Here is a 21259-nt window from a genome sequence, read left to right as displayed (position 1 = left end):
TATTTTGAAACTGCAAGGGGGAATTACCACTTCTGTTAATCGGCATGGTCATTGTTAAACAGTTATCATTCAAATAATGGGCAATTACCAGCCAATAAATCAACATTTTTTATTATACATTCATTACGTATTTCAACAGTCACAGAACAGGAGTTTCTGCAATTTCTACTTGGAGTAAAGGAATATTTTAGTCATCGAAAAAATCCAAACAAGCTCTAGCTTCAGACATAACTGGCATTAGGCGTTTAGCAGTTTCTCTCCCTGAGGGAAACTAGATATTAAAGCCGGTTAGCCTTAAAATGTCCTGTCTGCCCACTCCAGGCCTTTGACCCCAAAACAATGAGATTTGCAAGGTGCTCCATCATCTACTGAATAGGTGGGAGATTCATTTCACGCAGGAAGGAAGCTGTTTTCGCAGCTGTTCTCCGTATCACAGTCGTCATATTGTGCTCGGACATGGCTGAACAGGTGCCACTTCTTGGATCATAACGTGTAAGAAAATGGAGGCGGCTGCACATGCATGCGGGAGCAAAGGTGGCTGAAGGATTGGGTGGGGTTAATGAAACAGCCAGAAGGGACCACTCCAAATCCAGTCTGATTAGAGCCGGTTGACTGGTGGAGGTGCCAGGCGCCAAAGAGGAATTATATTACAGAGCATTCCCATCATGCTGATTTGGTATTCAGGGAGTGTCACAACAGGAATCTGTTTATATACACAATTGTTTCAAGTAATTGATAGACATACTATATTAAGAGACAAGAGTATTAAACTGTATTTCAAGTACAAATACATTTACAAAATCATTTAAAAATTGTTACAGTGAGGCAACATCTTTGTTAATTGGTCAAAGGCAAAATTGAGTTTTCAAAATAAATAATATTTTACAAAGTTTCAGACATGTAGATTGCTTGCTTTGTTCTGAAAACAACGACTTCATTTGTTACAATGTTGCATTTTCTTGGATCGGTTTCACAAGGCAACATTTCAAAGCGAACCAAAATATAATTATGCAAGTCACATGTGAGTAAAGCTGTCCTTTCATTGGTCAGTTTTCTCTGTGCCATCCATCAAGATGGATTGACGAGTTCACGCAAGCTTATTGTGGCTTTATCTGACACATGCAAACACTTATACGAATGTAGCCGTCGATCAAGGCTTTGTCGGGACAGCATTCTTGCAATGCAAGGAGAAGAGCAATAACACATTTTAAGATGAAGAGGAGCTCTTTTGGTTTTCAACTGTGATAACTAATGTGCTCACTCACAGAAACTGACTCGGCTGCTTTTTATAGAACACATTTCCCATTATCAATTATGATACCGCTTGATTCGTTGGTCCAATGGTTCACCCACAGTTCATTTTCAATCAGGCCGAGACCACCTCGATCAGGCGTGATTGGAGCAATTGTTTTGGTGTGGATCCGAGGGCAATTGCCGTGTTCATATATGCCTAAACGAACCGAACTAAGAGAGAAAACACACCAAGTTCACAAACAAAATCTCCAAACGAACCAGGATTAATGGTCGGCCGATATTTGGTATTTTTTAAATATCGGCATAAGCCGATAAGCTCTTCTGTTTGGTCGATGTGTTGGAAGCGGGACTTTTATTTTGACGACGCCGAGCACACCGAGCTCCCACATCCTGAAAATGGTCCCTAAACTGTATAAAACCAACAAGAATAAATATTTATAAAAACTCTACATGTATTTTAGGTAGTGGTCGACTGGTAATGTTTTTTTGATTGGCGAGATATTAGAGAGCAGAGCCGATATAAAGCCAAGATAAAATATATAATACATACATTATATTAAACTTTTTTTTTTTTTTTCTCTAAATTAAACACACTTACTTTAGATGGCAACTTCTTGTTTCTGTAACCGTAGTACAGTATTTCTCACAAATATTTTATTTTTGTAGGGGGAATATGAATAAAAAATAAAAATTCAATGAAAAAATTATCATGTGGTGTAACAATCAAGTAAGAAGTATGTTTTCCTTGAATAAACGGGAGTTTACACATCTTAAACATTATTTGCAAAAAAGTTTTTTTTTTTTTAACAACTTTTAATGAACGTCAAGGATTTTGGAGAGTTGCACCACATGACATTTCAAAACCTGAAGCAACCTTGCCTTCTCAAATATTTCAATTGATAAATTAATCCTTGGCGGGCGATAAGCAGATCGTATGAAAATGATTGCGAATTCACAAACGAAATGTAAAATATTATCAAACGCACTCTTCAAGGCCATTCATAACTATCCATTTACGTGGTCAGAAGAGTTCGCAAAATATTCATAAGCAGTGGAGGAATTTTGTTAAAATACTTTAGCAGATTGTGCCAAACTATTTACTAAGGTCAAGAACATTCAAGAATGTTCATTCCTTTAATGAGGGTTTTTTCACAGCGATATCAGGACAGTGAGCGTGTTTTGAGGGCGAAACCGTGACACAGTTTGCATTGTGCTCCATTCGCCGCTCACTGCTATTCACGAGGAGGTCTGAAAAGGTCAAACGGAGCCTCCACACTTGTGGAAACCCAACACCTTACATCATTAGCAGGGTGAATGGCTTTGCATGCAGAAGAAAAGCATGGGCTTCTGTGTTTATACGAGCGATGATGGGTGGTGGGGTAGAGGGGGGAGCCCTGAAAATAACAAACAGCATGTTTACAGGCATGATGTGGACAACTTGTACAGAGCAGCTCATATTCTGACTGGGTTTGTGGGATTGATTTTACCTCTCAATGGTAAATAGCATCTGCTGACCCAACTCAATGGCCCTGTCCTAAATGGCAAACAAAGGGCATTTGCGGTCTTGTGGCAGCATGTTTGTCTCCTTTAAGTCCACAAGATTGTAGGTCGTCCTATTTGTCATTTTAGGTTTCCAAAGGGTGCTTGAGCGCCTACTTTTTGGCCGATATGCGCCCTCGATGGGCACTTTTGCTCCACAGACTTCTACCCGACAGGCGATACTTCATGAAAGTGTGGACCCATAGGAAGACCGTGAGTGTTCAGGGGCCTCATTTATAAAACTTTGCGTAGGATTTGCGTCAGAATTGGCGTACGGATGAAACATAGGACGTGCGTACACACAGAAATATTCGGATTTATAAAACCGTGCGCACGCACATCCTACGCAGTTTTCCCTTAATAAATCACAATCAATTCTAAATGTAGCGCAGCTTTTGCGGCTTCATGTCACGCCCATAGTTGCCCATAAATAGTCCGTGAAACGCCCACAAGTTAATATTCATAGGTTGCGAAATCATGGCAAACACAGAGAGGAAATAAAAAAAAAAGTAACTTCACTCAATGTGAGGTAGAAGTTATCGTTGGCGAGGTTGAAAAGAGAAGAAAAGTGTTGTTTGGAGGGCACAGTGTGGGCATTACTAATGCCAAAAAGACACTTGAGTGGCAAAAGGTTGCAGACGCCGTAAATGCTGTAGCCTCACAACCTCGGACTATCGCCGAAATAAAAAAGAAATGGTCGGACATCAAAGTCGAGGCAAAAAAAGCGTCTAGTGCTCCATCGCCAGAGTGTGTCCTCTTGCTGTCTGAAGATGCGTTCACTCCGAATCCTTCCATTCGCCACATCTTCTAGAGCACAAGCCATTGTGCGTCATTACGCATTGAGATGGGCATTTTATTTCCATCCATTTAATTGAATCTGACAAGCTACAGATGTCGGTTATAATCTTGGGAAATAGTTCCGTGCAAATGTAATGTCTTGCAGCTTTCTGAATGGTTGAGACATACGTCATTTTATCAAAAATAAAACTAAAGGCATATGCATGAATACCATGAACGTAGCTGATGAAGAAATTTTACTATGAAAACAACTTTCCCCAGTGGACAATTAATACATCTATCTATTTATCTATATATCTCCCTAATTATCTATCTGTCTAATTGCATCTATCTGCTCCGCCAGACGGACACTTGACGAGAATATCAGTTTTGTACATTAGCTATTTCGTTGTTTACCATATTTATGAGGATGAATTGCAATGCATAACATGCCAATATTATTGCAGAACATATTTCACTTTTCTTTTTGCAAATATGTGTTAATTTGCATTTATGTTGCAATTTTCGTTTGATTTTGTTTGTTTTACACTGCAGATCGATCAAACGGGTGTTCGTGTAGGCTGTTCATTGTAAGACTTGCTTTGTGAAGTCTTAATGTTATTTATGAGAGGCATAGCCATTTCTTTTACACAACGGTCTACAGTTTCACACACTTTCACGTGTTTCTTCCATCTGCCGACGGTGTCGCCTTTTCTCATTTCACCCGTTTTTGTGTGTACGCCTGGGTCAGAGCTTGCGTGAAGGACCGCACATTTTCCCGTCAAGTTTGCTTTTTATAAATACCAATTATTGCGTAGAGAGCGGCGTACGCCTTCTTTTGTGCGTACGCAACGTTTATAAATGAGGCCCCAGGGCTCCATTTGGGAAAGGGCCAATAAATGATAAACTACAGCATGTTTCAGAAAGCTCTTATCAAAACTGAAAACTTTCAAGGAATGTTTTAGCCAAAACTACACAACAGTAAAAAAGTTAATGGGGTCAGTGTCAAATTACAGAGTGCATGATAAAGAAAAAAAAAGTGGGGATAAGCCATGTACAAGTTCTCGTCGCATATTAATGTTGGTTTCATATGATTTAAAAAACTAAGGTTTAAATTTAATGCAATAAAAACGTGTGATCATGTAACCAAGTAATACAATATTTTCCTTAAATATGTGTACACATTTTAATTATTTTCCTTTTTTACAACATATTCAAAGTACCGAATTGAGCGTCTTGCGCGATACGCGCAAGTGGTGCTTTTGTGCATTCACGCGTTTGAAGCGAATTCGCATCTGACGCCCGAGTTGAAAATTTTTAACTTTGGCGTCAATTCGCGCCACGTTATCCAATCAGGAGCCTGCTCGCTGCGGTCACGTGGTAAAGTGACGTGATGAGAAACCCTGCATAATTTAAAAATACTACTATTGTGTCACAAAATGTAGTTTTACGTTTTTTTTTCAGGTGAGAATGTATTTGTTTAAAGCTAAAATTTGTGGTTTATTTATGAAGAGAGCGCCTATTTAAAAAAAATAATCTTGTGGTTTTGGAGTTGTGAGATCCAGGCGATCACCGGGCAATCACCGCTCATAACCCCGGCGAGAGCAGCCTTTCCTCGGCTAGTCCTTCTGGCGTTTGCCGCTGGCTCTGATGTCCTGTAGTGGTGCATCTTGTGTGTAGATCTAACGGGCGATCTTTTGTGTCATGAATCTATAATTTGTTGTCTGCCAAATCGTTTTGACTGAGGGCAAAGAGAAGTTACATAACTTTATTTTTTAAGGATATTTAAATATACATGCAGTGAAGATAATGTAGGAGTCGCCTGGACCACATTTGTGTGGCTATTAATGTTTAATATATATTTTTAATGAAAATGAAAAGAGGCAGAGTGGTGTTTTATGACATTTCTCCTGGAGCGCCTTGAACGCTCGTCTATTTAGCTTCAAACGCTCGATTTCTATGCGCATCCAATTCGCCCGCGGATGCGCGAATGGATTCAAAATGTTCACGCGTCAAACTAGACGCGGTAGACGCGATTTTGACGCCCTATTCGCATTTGGTGTGAATGCAGCATTATGCTCGCGATCTTCAAACATTACATTCTGACACAGTTTTTCTTAGCACACTCGTTTCATGTGTTTTTGGTGCCACCTGTTGCGGGTGTATTATTGACATGTAAAAGTCTAGATCCTGACAATAAGATGAACCCGACACGATGTTGGTGAATCACACTCAGTCACTGTTTTGGCCGAGGCTCGGCTGCGTCACTATAGAGAGTGTGTGCGCGAGGACGAGGAATAAGTTGCTGGCTGCAGTTCATTTAACGGCCACCGGTGTCGCTAAAAACAAGGGTTTCTGAATTCTATATGTAGCCCCTTTAAAATAAAATTTATATACACTACCGTTAAAAAGTTTTGGGGCTATAGATTTTTTTTTAAAGAGCGTTGAAAGAAAAAATATCTCCAAATATCCCCAAAACTACATGATTATGCGGGGGACAGTTAAAAATTTTATTTTTAAAATCTGTACTAGTTTGCATGCATGTCTGATTATGACTAGGGTTGTGAAGGGGCTGAAAATGTCCAGTAAATTTTCAGAAACTTTCCAAAAAATCCTAGAAAGATTCCAAAAATTCGGGAACGTTTCTGGAAGCTTTGCAACCCTACTTATGATGACCAAACAAAATGTTTATGTTTGTATATGATAAAGTGGATACAATTTATTTTAAGGTGTCATTGTTACATTGTAATTATATATTTAAGTACTGGGTAATATTAAGTAACTACATGTACTTACTATAGGGTTAGGGTAGGTTTAAGATTTGGTTAGTTGCATGTAATTATGCATAATTCAGTGTTATTACTATGGTAAATACATGTAACGTGTAACAAGGACACTGTAAAATAAAGTGTTACCGATAAAGTTTGTATAAATTACCCCAAATTTCCAATGAATCCCCTTTAATTCTTGTAAATTCTCATTAAGTGTCCAACTTGGAATATTCCCAAAATTCCCCAGCTTAACTCCCCATTAAAACTTACCGGAAAATTTCCGCCCCTTTGCAACCCAAGTCCTCACTAATAAATTGATGCTCAAAGACAAGAATGAAGAACATACGGGAAACAGCCGTTTAATTTCAGTCCGAGCTCATGACTAAGAACTGGTTCTGGGCACGTGGTCCAGTCCTGGGGGTCGTGGCACACTGCTGACTCCACAGGAAGTCCACCAGCCTCCTGTAACCCTCCACATGTTTACAGTACGAGACGTGGAATGTGATGCCATTAGCCATTCACCGACATTAAAGGAGCGTTTGTGGAACATGACGAGAGCGTCGCACTTGCTCTGGAAATTTAAACATCGGGAGCATCTGATGAGTGTTTCAGGAGACGCCATGGAGCCCTAATACAAACAGATCTTGTTTAACACAAGAGGCACAATAAACAGCGCATGTGAAAACAATGAAATAAAAAAATAAAATCCAGAGCTGTTGTTTGGATTAAGCAAAACTTTTTTCCCTTCGGAATGTTGAACTTGCGGATTAAACATGAACTAAATGAGGCTGAAGTCCCATTTATAAATGATTTAAAGATTTACTCTTGTGTATAAGAGGGAAGAAACCAGGACACCGTACCATCTGAGAAATACGCACAGGTTTTTTCCATTAAAATCATCTGGGCGGCATTGTGCTGAAGGAGGGGAATGCTGAATACGGAGCGGGGGGAAGGGCCAGCGAATGTAACATAAAGCACATGCGCTTCATGTAATCACTCTCATTCGCCTATCAAAACTAACAAGAACCACTCGCTCTCTGAAGAGCAGGCCAGAATTTACCACTCCACTTCACACAGGCCTCAAACGCTCTGTTAACTATTTAAAAAAACCTACTTTATCAGAAAATATCGCATCGTTTTCATGAAGAAATGCACTTCCAACATGGCTTGTCATGTGATTTTTTTGCATTACTGTAATGAAATCTTGCTTAATTGTCATGAAAATTGTGTTCTTAATGAAAAAAAAGGCAGAAATGTTTTCTCTTTTGATTTTGGGATGAAATATGACAGTTTTCACCCAAAATCATGGAACGCAAGCAACAAAGTTTGTGGATAAGAAAAAAAGCCTTATTTTTATTACTTTGAGGGATTACGTATAGTTTACGGAAACTGTCACATATGCCGTTTGCATCACGAGCAGATAATTGCGTTTGGTTAAACAAATTTCTCTGATGATGGAATTATGGTTTTGAAGAGCAGCTTGTGAAAATATTTAGCAGAGCATTGGAGAATCCTGGGTAAGCTTTGGCAAAAACCCATGACCTGAATGGTTTACAGTAGAGACGACAGCCGTTTTTGCTGCTTGATTGGGTTTGAGGTGGAAACTCCATCAAGACAGCAGGAAAAGAGTCTATTCATTTTCATTTGCACTATTTCAGATAGATTTATTCAGATTTTAAACATGTCTAAGCTCTCGTGTTCCACAGGTTTGAGTTAATAACAAATTATCATTCCTTTAGACTTTAAAATAGAATATTAAAGACTTTAAAATAGAATATTATGGAGTCAACACACTTACAATGGATGTCTATGTTGGTTGGCCAGCTTGCTTTTATTTTCATGGTAGGAAACAAATACTATAAAAGTTCAATTAAAAAACCTATATAAGGATTTTCCATGTTTGCCTTGTATAAAAACTCAATGGATTTAGGGTTGACTCTAAATAAGGTATAAGGTTTATTTGTTAACATTACACAAGTTAACATGAACTAACAACGAACAGTACTTCTACAGCATTTACCTCATATTTCAATTTTACATGAAAATCTTTTGAGATCAATTTTAATAAAACATAAATCATAAAAAAGAAAAGTATGTATTTTAATATCTCTGTTGTTCTCCGTTTTTTCTGGTTGCAACGCATTATTCTTGAAGGCTATGACAGCCGTCATATACTGCCAGCTTGTGCAAAGAGTTTATATTTATATCTTATTTTTATGAATTTATATCTACACAGACGAAAGCCCTTTCTAGGCTCTGCCCCGGGTTTTGTCGAGCCATTCGTTAGTCTGGTTGTTTGATGAGAAAAATATAAAATGTAGCTGCAATAAACGCGTTAAGAATACGTACAGCTGTAGAAGTGCAGGACTTTTATTCTGCTGAGCGGAACTGAGGAAGAACCGATGACGGAATAGTTTGATCTTCGGCTGACCAATCAGCAAAAATGGCGTATAATTCCCGCCCACGTGTAGAAATCGAATATTCAAACTGTTTATTCATTTTTCTTCCTCTGAACAAAAAACGAAATATCAAGTCGAAATCTTGTTTTTCGTTTTTCTGAAAAAAGTTAGCGGTTTTCTCATTTTTCTACTTTCAATATTAAATCAAAAATCGACTGAACGAATGATATACAGATTCAGTTGAGTTTTACAGTTTTCGAATCCATTCAGCCAATTCTCTGAGTCTAGCATAGATCATTGAATCCAATTAGACCGTTAGCATCACGCTCAAAAATGACCAGAGTTTCTATATTATTCCTATTTAAAACTTGACTCTTCGGAACTTTGCTGCCGTACCATGGGTGCAGCAGCGCAATGATATTACGCAGCGCCTGAAAATAGTCCCCAGCACGCTCCCTGTCACGTTGGTTATGTTGACGGAAGTTAGCCTATTTTCAGGCGCTGCGTAATATCATTGTGCCTGCTGCAACCATGGTACGGCAGCAAAGTTCCTTGATTATTACGCAGGAATGAGAGAATAGTTCCTAGCCATATCTGCCTAGAAAATCACAACTTTTCATTTTCCGTTGGTACACAATGTAACTACAGAAGAGTCAAGTTTTAAATAGGAAAAATATCAAAACTCTTTGGTCATTTTTTAGCATGATGCTAACGGCCTAATCAGATTCAATGATCTATGCTAAGCTATGCTGAAAGTGCTACCGCCAGACCCAGAGATTGGCTGAATGGATTCGAAAACGGTAAAACTCAACTGTTTAACTCTAGGAGAGTTGGAAAATGAGCCTATTTTATAAAATTTGAATAAGTAAATGTTGTAAAAAAATATATGGAAGAGTTTCTGTTATGTTTTTGGAGGGTTACCATCATGTGACGAGTAGCGCATGAGCTTAGTTTGAGAACAGATTTATGTTAAATGTATTATATTGCTGTGCTCATTCAGCTAGTGCTATGCTATGCTAATGCAACCAAAGCATTGTGTTACCAATTAGCAAGGTGACATTTATTGAATTAGCCAGTTAAAGCTAGCCAAGTTTCCAAGTTGAGATTACATGATAATTTAAGTTATATGTATAAATTAGCTTACTCAAATATTTCAAGTTAAGAGAAATTAAAATGTACAAAATAAAAATCTGTAGGTTCTGCTTACTTAAACTTTAAAATTAAATAACTGATTACCTCAAATTATTTGGGTTTACAGTGTAGAGAAAATTACAAACTTATTTGAGTCATAAAAAAGCAATCCTACCTCAAATTTAAAACTCGAAACACAATAAAATTGCTTTAACAAAATTACGAACTTTGTTATTTCAACCTTTGCCCCATAGACTTCCATTGTAAGTAGTGATCGACCGATATATCGATTTACCGATATTTTCCCCCGATATTTAAGCATTTAATCATAATCGGATATCGGTTTTGTAAAATCGGATTTACCGATAAACGGCGCCATCTTGTGGGCGTTTTGAGAATTGCGCGCAGGTTCGCCATTAACGCGCATCTGAGGCGAGACGTGGGGAGACGAGACAACGGCGTGCACAGGTAAAGTATACTTGCCTGCTTTGCTGTAATGAGTAAACTTTATTTAACATAAGTCATTAATACACAAATTAGATGTTACATAAATGCCTGAAATCTAGCTAGTTTATTCAGGATTTGACGGATTATTTTACATACCTCCGTGAGCTCGTCTCTCTTAGAGACAAGCTCACCGAGTCAAGTAAAATAATCTGTCAAGTCCCGTCCAAATACAGATGCAACTTTGCATGAATTAAATAATACAGCCATGAATGAGCACATGTTGGAAATAAAAGCGCTGAATTAAATTTTCTCTCTGTTGTCTATGCTCATCACTAGTCTCGTGAAGTCGTCTGTATTTTGCTGTTCACGCAGCGGGTTGATGCTCAACCATTAATTCGCTAATTAACATCTAAGTAAACAACTCTATGGATATTAATTAATCTCCGCGAACGATCGCAGTTTGAGTAGTTCTGTGTAAATGCATACATAAACATCAGTTTGTCAGCAGATATTTCATAATCTAGAACGACAAAAACATTAATAATTCTGATATAACTTAACATACCATTTGAGAAATGCAATAAAATACGATGTTTTGTTTGTTATATTCCAACATTCCAGAGAACATTATTCAGTTATTTAACATTATCCAGCTAATTATTCTTCACTCTTTAACCTATTAAACAATTTTAAACTACAGTTTTAGTAGATTTATTAACTAAGTATTACATTTCGGAGCCATTTATGAAAACAAACGAAACAGGCTTATGGGGCAGAATGCTGAAAGACTCTTTTCTACACTAAAACCTAGTTCTGCTCAACTGGGAGTATTAAGCTACATTAAACAGCAATGCTATTTTTTTCCCCAGGTGGTTTAGATTGTTTGTTTTTGTTTTTTAATTGGTTAGAATAACTTTTATGTGCTTTATTATTTTACCTTTTTTTTTCCCACCTAATCGAAGATTTGATTTTTTAAACAAAAACAGTTTAGCAACAATGCACTTTTCTTTTCTTTTTTTGCACTTTCAGACCCCTCTATTTATTGGTGTATAAATAAGATTTGTTTTGTTTTCTATGCAAGGAGGGAGTGATTGTTATAAATAAAATGGTTTGTTTAGTTCAGTGGTGTTGTAATCGTGTCAAAAACAGAAGAATAACAGTAAATAAATATCGGTTCTCGGGCACATAAAAACAAAAATTATCGGTATCAGTTCTAAAAAAGTTCTGCTCTACTTTACTCTCTATTCTTGCTTTCATTTACAAACTGAAACTCCTTTATATTGGTTTGTCTGTAAACTACCCTGATATTTAGCCCTAAATACAGTCTGCACTTTAAAAACAAGCTAATCTCATGGATATATGGGCACAACATTATCATAAACACAAGCCGGGCTCACATTTCAGAAATCGTCTCCAAGATAAACGTGTCTCTGCATTTCATCACTGCCATTCAGAGTGGCAGAGAGAGTGACTTTAAGGCATCTTACGGGCTGTCGTTACAGAAGTTAATTAAGAAAGAGATCAAACAGGCACGCTGTCAGCCGCCCCCCTCTGATTCCACGTGGCCGGACGCCAAACGCGGCGAATATTGAGAAGTTTAATCAGACTCAAAGCCCGTTCAGACATGCTTTGACATGGCCGCCCTCTGCTGAGTTTATCCAAGGTGATGGAGGTAGCACTTCTCGCCAAAAACTGACTTATTTCATAGTGTTGATGGCTTTATTATTATTCTAAAAATGTGAAAGTAGAAAGACTGAGTAGTAAGACTGGTCCAATGTGCAAAATATACCTTTTTTATTTTACCATCTCACAGTAACTTGCAAACAAAAGACAATGAGGGGCATCACAAAAGGCTTCAACTCCTCAATGAGTGTGAACTTCCTGAAAAACTTGTGTGATCTCAACAACAGTGGCATTTTACATTCAAAACATGCCTTGAGACACTTATACTGTGTCTCCGAGGCCGAATGTATGAGGGGGTAAAGCAGCTGTTGTGTCCATCAACACATGAACTCCTGTGGAGTTCAGCTCTTCTCTTTTACTTCATCAAACAAAATAGTTCTCAAAAAACACACACACACACAGAGACAACAGCTGGGGAAGGGGATTCATCTTGACCTGACGTGTACTTGAAGTATGCAGACGACAAGCTTTAACAAGATAACAAGAATCATTAGTTTAAAAAAAAGGGTCCCATGAAAACAATGTCCATATTATATTTCCCCACCAACTAAAAAAGGATTTGTAGGACCATTAAGTCCACCTAATTCTCTTCAATGCAAAATCATCTAATTTTCATTACTGTATTGGTAAAAACTAATTTACTTAAATAGTATTAAGTTTAAGGACGTGTACATAATGGTGGAATTCGTCTAATATTATTGGTACTGCATTAAGGCTAATTTATGCTGATAAATATGTCCGAACAGGATGATTTTACTGAAATTACAGTTTGTTTGTTTTTTGCATTATGGTAATGAGGAGTTAAGGGAACATTGTCACAATTCTTAATAATGAAGCAAAAAAAAAAGCTTCCTCGACGTCCTCAAAACAGGTTTCGTTTTAAAAATTCAAAATATAATTTCATACTTTTTCATTTTGATTTTGGGTTTGAAATATGACCTGAAGATGTTCATTATTGGCTCCATTGATTATTTTGGGACTTAATTAGTAGTTTACTTTTAAAATAATACATTTTATATCAAATGGAAAAAAAGAAGGCTATTTATCTGGGTACGAGTGATTATGAAATGCCTTGACAATCTGGTGCGCTTCAGTCATTTTTAATTTAAAAAAATTACGTTTATTTTTATTAGAATTGTTCATTACATTGGAATGGTACGAAACTTGGTAAAGGTTTTGGCACTTGCTGTGTGAACAAAATAAAGTTAAAAACTTATACAAGTTGAACAATATACAAGTTAAAAATGAGCGCATTGGAAATTAATGAGCGACATTTTTTGGTACCACGCCCAAAAAAAACCTGACTGAAAGATCATTTTTTGAGATATCAGCCTCAAATTTAGAACACAACTTTCTAAAGATTCATTAAGATTCATGGCGTTGAATTTTTTTTTTTTTTTTGGTTGCAATTTTAGAGTAAAAAGTGTTTTTGAAAAAATACATACATTTCATATAAAAATTGGAAATAGTATTTTTGCGCATTTTTCACAAATAAAATTAAATTCTGTAACTTTTTTTAAGTTCACTTTTTTTTCACTTCAGCAATGATCTGCCACGTGTCTTCTTCTAAAGCATTCAAGAGTTACGAAAGTTTAAGTTGGAAATGTAATTTTCAGTTCTATGCTCAAAGTGAATAAATGGATTATAACCACAGCATAAATATAATTTAGTACCAAAAAAAAATCACCTAAAAATACATTATCTAACTAAAACATAGTACAATCATTTAATTGAAATAAAAAAGTTATCATTTTTGACGACATGCAAAGAGCACCAGAGGGTTAAACATAAATGTAATAAAAAAGTATGTCTATCAGCCAAAGCCGAACTGCTGTAAACTACATTTTTTGTAGTCTTACGAACATTTTTGAATAAATATCACTTTTCATAAGGATCTGAGTCAAATGTGGTTAAATCCATCCTCAAGTTGATTCTGACAAAAAGTCTTTTTATGCATAAATGAACTACTGGACTACTCTGGCAAAATTACAAAACAGTTTTAAGTCCCCTCATTCATAATTTATAAGACATTGTTTTCCCTTTTCTCCTGTTGGAGTGACGTTTAAAAAGACCATGAAGTAAACGATTATGATAATTTGATCAAGATCACAAAACAAACGGGAATTTTGAATATTTTACAGAAAAACCATCTCATTAAATAGATCTCAGTGAAACACAATAACTGAGAAAGACCTACAACCTAATTGAATATACAAACAGCCATGAAGAGCACAGAGTCACACCTTTACGCTGCATAGCGGGGGATATTTCGTTCCCAGACTGTCTGCGATTAGCATTAGAAAGACAGGAGATGGATCCCCTTCGTCCCTGAGATCAAGCAGAGCCCTCAAGTACCTGTGAAATGTCTCTACCCTCCACCCTTTTATCTTTTAAGTCTTCATGCAAATGCTGCGGTCTCATCAATGGGGCCCGGGCAGATCCTCGCTCCAACAATGACAACAGCCATCTCTAGCACAGTCCAAATGCTAAAGAATCCAAATGGAATTTCTGTTATAATTGAAGAATTCTAATGGGAATTTTGATAGGATTCCAAGTAGGGCTTCCCCCCACAGGAAGTAACGGCAGGTCCTTGTGGTAATTACAGTGGTTGCGTCCCAATTCGCCTACTTATACTACGTCCTAAAAGTATGTACTCTTTTTGTGAAGAAAAAGTACATACTTTTGAGTGTGTAGCAGAAGAGTATGCAAGCTTTGGGACATACTACTTCGTCATCTTTAACGGACTCTGTGCGTCCCGTCACCGTTTAAACTGCCCTGTCAATCATCGTCACAGTTCAAATCCCCCACTTTCAATTTAATTTCCTACCGTATCGGAGAGAAATGTAGTCGCTCGTTGATCTGCCTTTCGTGGGTCTTTAATGCAGAGACTCCTCTCATGTGTTTGCAAAGTTAAAGGCCAAACGTATCATTACAAAAGTTCTCAATGCTGCTGAAGGAGAAATATAATGTGGATAATATTGAATAAATATCTTTTCGTCAGGTTAAATACTGATAATTGCTCACTCAAACCACTTTATCTAATCCTCTCCACTTAACCGTCAGACTCGCGTAACCGTCATGTTTGTAGTTTTTTAACACTTTTTATCCGCGTTTGTAGTTCTAATCGAATCCTCGTCCATCTCGCAATGGGTTGTGGGCAATATCAGCCGTTAGTGTGTGCATCGATCTGCACTTCGGATTCTGACCGGAAATAGTAAACCATCCGGGAATCTTTGGAATACTTTTTTCAACATACTAAGATTTGGGACATACTAATTCTTTTTTCGAATACTATTTAGTACGGATAGTATGCGAATTGGGACGCAGCCAGTATGTGCATGAATCCAGACGTTCGGCTATCATCAATCGACCTCAAACGTGGCTTATCATTTGAAACATGCAAGTAGCAACTTTAAACATGGCCGCTCGCTCTGACGTTAGCCTAGATAAATGCGCTATTATTAGGAGTGTGGAAGCTGAGGTATGATATGGAGTCGCCAGCGCGATCACTTAAATTTCTATTTAAAATACTCAATTTTTGGAGATAAGAGAAAGACCTCATTCTAAACTGTAAAGGGTCTACTTTTATTTCTGTACACTCACAATAACAACAAAACGTTGTGCTTTTGGGTAGTTGAGAAATATGCAGTCATTTTTTGTAAAACATCTTTTGAAGAAAAAAAAACATTATGTAGTGTGAACTCTGAAATTTGAGAAAATATAAGGGGTCACTAACTTTGTTCGTTCGTTCACTGTTTTTTTGAACATTTTTACTGAAAAGTGTCCTGTGGTTATGACATAGCAACAATTAGGAATATAGGGGTGTCCCACCAAAAGACAAAAAAAAATATTTGAACAATTCTGAGACAAAATCTTACCATGTGCACAATGTCATGGGCTTCAAAGTAACATGACCTTCAATGGGGTCCTTCAACTAATTAAACTTGTCAGTGGAATTGCCCGATTTAAGATATGGTGTCACACCGGAGGACATTGTTTTCAGTGACAAAATGTATCAAGTTTCAACGCTTTTAGAAATATATGGATGAAAAAAAAATGATAATGTTGTAAAATGATGCCTGAGGTTTATTAACATTTGTATGCTTTCTTTTTAATTAATAAAAGTTGTAATTAATTGAACCATGCTTGAGACAGTCACACCATAGGACAATTTTGAAATATAAAGACAAAGCAGTTTTTATATGAATAGATCCATGTAAGAAAGAAATGTTGTAAATTATGACGATACTAATTATATTCATTTTTATCTTATGTGACAGTGAAAATGCCATGTCACGTCAACAACCCTTTTGTAAAATAAAGAAAACAAAAGGATGCGCTTTATGCCGTCTCCCTGAACTGCAGCGCGTCACAAAAATGCACTGAAATAATAAAATCTTGAAATGTCTACTTTTAAATTCGAATCGAAAACAAATACTCTCTGATGATGTAATCCGTATGAAAGGTGCATTTTTCTCTAAAACCGTGTTCACTGCGGAGATGAGAGTCGGCATCATCAACTTCATCTAGGCAGCGACACTGACGCAAAAACACTAGTTTATTAATAAACAATTAAAACGTCTCCTTGCTATTTTTTCCAACACACTAATGATGCCTTGATTTGGCAGAGCTTTTATTCTGCCTCAGACGAGCACTTCCGCTTCTTCCGCTCATGTGTACGTGGGGTAACGCAGAGCTGTTTTATCATATTACACACATTTGAGTGTGTTGAAAGTTGTTCACACTGCAGTAAGAGATCGATATTAGGTACAAAACATGGTACTCGTGGTAAATCAAGAAAACCAGATTTAAACAATAAGACTAACTGTGTTGAGCTGTATAACAATGGTTAGTTTTCTGTCGATGAATGATCCAAACAGTTGCTCGCCTGTCTAATAAAACACATAATATATTAAAGCGTCTTTGGTGTTTCCATGGTTTCTACAAAATCAAACCGGAAATCGAGGGTAATGTGGGTATGATGTCATTAATAGGCGAAGCAAGGACACGGTCGGTGTCCTGTTTCAAATAAAATGTCCCGCTTATCTCTCTGGATTTAAACATTCTTGGAAACTTTTGAGACAAAGTACACAAATCAACAAACATTGTTCTAGTGGCTTTTGGATATATTTTAATCTAAAAATCGTACATATTGTGCCTTTAATAATTACATTGACATCAACGTGTGATTAGTCGACTAATGGCTTAAATGAACGACTACAAGTCGACGAGAAAAATCTTTAGTCTGGGGCAGCCATAGCTCCAAGTCCAATACAAAATAAAAAAACTGGACATTTTAGAAACCACAGTTCCACAATTCGCAATAAGACAAATGTCCCGGTAAGACATCAAAAGCACTTTTAAGAAATCCTCCAGGATTTTAAAACTTTTTAGCACGACATTATTCCATATGCATTTGAAAACAAATCCAGCAGAACTTTCAGTTTATCCAGTAGGAACTGGAATTGATTATGATAGAAACTCCAGAAGAAATCCTTTGAACATGCAAGCATTTCCTCTTGTATTTTGGGGGTTTTTTTCCATGAAAGACATGAACACTCCTGTGGCCACGTCTCGTGGGTTCAATTAAATCAAAAGATGCCAACAGAAAAGTCTTTCAGAGATGGGTCACTCCACAGAACATCATGTACCACTTTTTATGGTCCCCAGAAGAGAAGCATCTTACAACTCCCCAAAACTCCCTCAAGATAAACTACACGCTCCGGCCATGCATATTTCATTACAGGCCACACAGATGTGATTGTTCACTCCTGGAAGAGGAAAGTATGCTATTGCTAATTCGAGTAAAAGTTAACATGTCACACATCATCGTTTTTATAGACATAGTACTGCTACATGGTCCTTTGCATTTCACAAATGTGACCCTAGAGCACAAAACCAGTCATAAGTCGCACGGGTATATTTGTGGCAATAGCCAACAATACATTGTATGGGTCAAAAGTATAGATTTTTCTTTTATGCCAAAAAACAGTAGGATATTAAGTAAAGACCATGTTCCATGAAGATATTTAGTACATTTCCTACCATAAATATCACAAAAAAATTAGTAGTAGTAGCATTATGCAATGCTAACTAAGGACAACTTTAAAGGTGATTTTCTCATTATTTCAATTTTTTTGGACCCTCAGATTCCAGATTTTCAAATAGTTGTATCTCGGCCAAATATTGCCCTTGTTTATTCAGCTTTTAGATGATGTATAAATCTCAACTTCAAAAAAATTTACCCTTATGACTGGTTTTGTGGTCCAGGGTCACAAACAAACTTTTACTTGACTGAAGCAAAGCCTAATTAAAATTCAAGAAGTCTAAGTGGATGCAATTGATATTCATCTCATGTTGCTAGACGTGCTACACAAAGTTCACTTAGCTACCTACAAGTATGCATATATGGTGTAGATGATAATAAGACAAGACCCATGTCTCCTTTCTTGGTTTCCTTTTACAGACTATCATGCAAATGTTATTTTACAGGCCTCTTGAGCCCTTACTGTACTTGAGTTTCTGGAAAGGGAGGGTGGATTGATTCATTCATCTACAAGCATTTAGTGCAGTGGATTACATATTGGAACCCTTTTCTAAGCTTTGAATTATTTGCATTTGCAAACACAATGACTGGAAAGTGTGTAAAACTCACGTCAAACACCAATTAATCCGGATTAAATCCAGATCCGAGTCTGAACGCAACTAAACTTCGCGTTGGCTAATAGTTTCATGCACTAGAAACCATTTAAACATTCGGAAAATAAGTAAAGACTAAAAAACACGTAGTGTGGTATCGCTCATGGAGGGATGGATACTTTCTTACCTTCACTGATCAGAATAAACGCCAGGAAAACAGATTCGGCGTTTGTAAGTTTGCGCTCGTGTCTTCTCGTCCATAAACCCATGGTTGTTGAAGAGGTCGATAAACGAGACGGCTGTGAATTAAAGGCTAAAAAGTGTGTGTAGCAGAAATACACCCACTGTGAGTTGTTGGTTAAACGCTAAAATCCAGTTTTTGGTTGTTCCTCGAGGCGAGTCTTTCAGGAGTTTAGTTTGGCTGGATGTGTCAAGCTCTCCATGCTGAATTCAGCAGAAATCTCCTCGAAATGGAGACAAAGAGCCCCTCTAACCGTGCGCTGGAGCCAGTGCTGGGGGTTAGTGCGAGAGAGAGCAGGAGTCGTGTTTCTCTCTCCAGTGGGAGTGGATGGGTGGGTGGGCTTTACCGGGCTGGCTGGAGGAAGGAAGGTAAGTGGAGACCAGTGACACTGATCTGAAGTTAGTTTAAATCGGTTCAAAAGAGCGCATTTAGTTTATCTTATATGCAGCATTACTTAAAATAGCTGCATAAGTAACACAGTTGTTTAAAATGATAGTAGCTGGTCTGAAATATAATTTGTTCTTTCCCATGACCGCCATCTATTGGCAGAGCCATTTGGTTTCCACTGGCAGCAACAGCAGCAGCCGTGCACGCGCAGCCTCACATGCACTTGTGTAGCAAATCAAAATGTAATAACAGCACAAAATGTAAAAACTACACATAATGTAATAAGTAGCATTACATTATTATAGTAATAAAATGTTCATAATGTAATAATTTTCTAAAAATGTAATAAAATCTTGAGCTCATAATGTAATTTACATTATGAGAAAACAGCTATTGTAATAGCTTTTAAAACATACACAAATTTTGCATGAATATTTAAATCTGTTCCATTTCGCAGGTAGTTTAAGACCTGATTTAGATTTATTGTGATTCACAACCAGAGACAATCTTACATCTTTTTTTGGCATTGTGATCATACAAGAAAGGCAACTAGATTCTATTTACACTAAGTGAAAATATCATATTTTCTTAGCGATAGATGATATTTAGACTGTGCAAATAGCTGTAGATGCTATTTGAAATAGCATACTAAGTGAAAATAGTGACATATTATATTTGCACCATATAAAAGTAGCAGTTCTTTGCAATATGTGTAAATAGTAATTACATGCAATTTATACTTTATTTTGACAGATACATACTATTTGCACCTCAGTATTGTTGTACATTAACAGGATGCAATAATAACAGAGTGTAAATTATTATATAGACTTTGACCTTTATTTCAAGGATGTTTTGTTTGGGTTTTTCATTTTTGAGAACCAATATGAAAATGTTTTTTTCTTTGCACCTTGCTTGCAAAATATTTTATCCACAAATGTAAAACTATGAAAGTCACCCCCAATTTTTCTCATTTTCAGTAATATGTCAAGATCTATATTAAAATCTTATCTACCTCCTGTAACAAAAAGGCTACTAAAACTTTCAATGTATGCTCATTTTTGGGCGTTTTTGTTTAATCTTTTTCATTATTATTATTTTATGTTATGTGGGGAGGATTCTTTTTAATTGATACTTCCTTATTTATTTATTTAGTTTTATTTTAGTTTGTATTTATTTATGTATTTTTCTTTCTCTCTTTCTCTGAATTCAAATGTTTGTCCGTCCCTGAACCTCTGACTCGCTCTTCTGGCTTATGTCTCTTCACTTTTGTAAATAAACGTTTATAAAAGATATTGATTCAAAATGATACTTTTTGTAAACAGCACCCAGAGACTATAGCGCATTTATTTTGGCTGTGCCAGTAGCTACTCAAAAATTTTGTGGAAACACATTTTTCATTATTTATTTTATTTTATTGAAAACATTGATATGGATTTTTCGTTAATGTGGGGAAAATGAGCATTTAAGCAAAACAAACTATACTTATTTTGTTAACAAAATGTTATATACATAAATGTAAATGTTCAGGTCAGAAACCACTTTTTTAAATATGAACCATTGATTCTTAATACCGTGTGTCGTTCCCTGGATGATCCACATCTGTTTTTTTTTTGTTTTGTGATGGTTGTTCTTGAGTCTTTTGTTTGTCCTGAGCAGTTAAACTGCCCAATGTTCTTTTCAGAAAAATCCTCCAGGTCCAGCATCTTTTGCATATTTTAAGACAATTGAGGGACTCAAACACAACTATTAAAAAGGTTCAAACAATCACTGCTGCTCCAGAAGGAAACACAATGCTTTAAGAGCTGGGGGGTGAAAACCTTTGAACAGGATGAAGAGGTCAACATTTTTCTTATTTTGTTTAAATATATATATTTTTTTTCATTTAGTGCTGTCCTTCAAAAGTAACAGACGATATTTGCATGTTTCCCAGAAGACAAATTAAGTACAATTTACCTTGATCTTCAAATTCAATAACTTTTCACCCCCTG

General features: G+C 36.7%; 1 protein-coding gene across 1 annotated transcript in view; it reads right to left on the bottom strand.

Annotated features, from left to right (window-relative positions):
* The window catches only part of ptk7a (protein tyrosine kinase 7a), a 53606-nt gene extending 34400 nt beyond the window's left edge, over positions 1-19206 (bottom strand). Inside the window, exon 1 of the mRNA XM_079808334.1 lies at positions 18828-19206. Within this exon, the coding sequence (XP_079664460.1) occupies positions 18828-18909 (82 nt within the window). The 5' untranslated portion in view covers positions 18910-19206. The remainder of the gene's footprint in view (positions 1-18827) is intronic.
* Between the last annotated feature and the right edge of the window lie 2053 nt (positions 19207-21259).

This window comes from Gobio gobio, assembly GCF_949357685.1.
Source record: "Gobio gobio genome assembly, chromosome: 24".
NCBI lineage: Eukaryota > Metazoa > Chordata > Actinopteri > Cypriniformes > Gobionidae > Gobio > Gobio gobio.
This window is presented reverse-complemented; position numbering and strand designations above follow the sequence as displayed.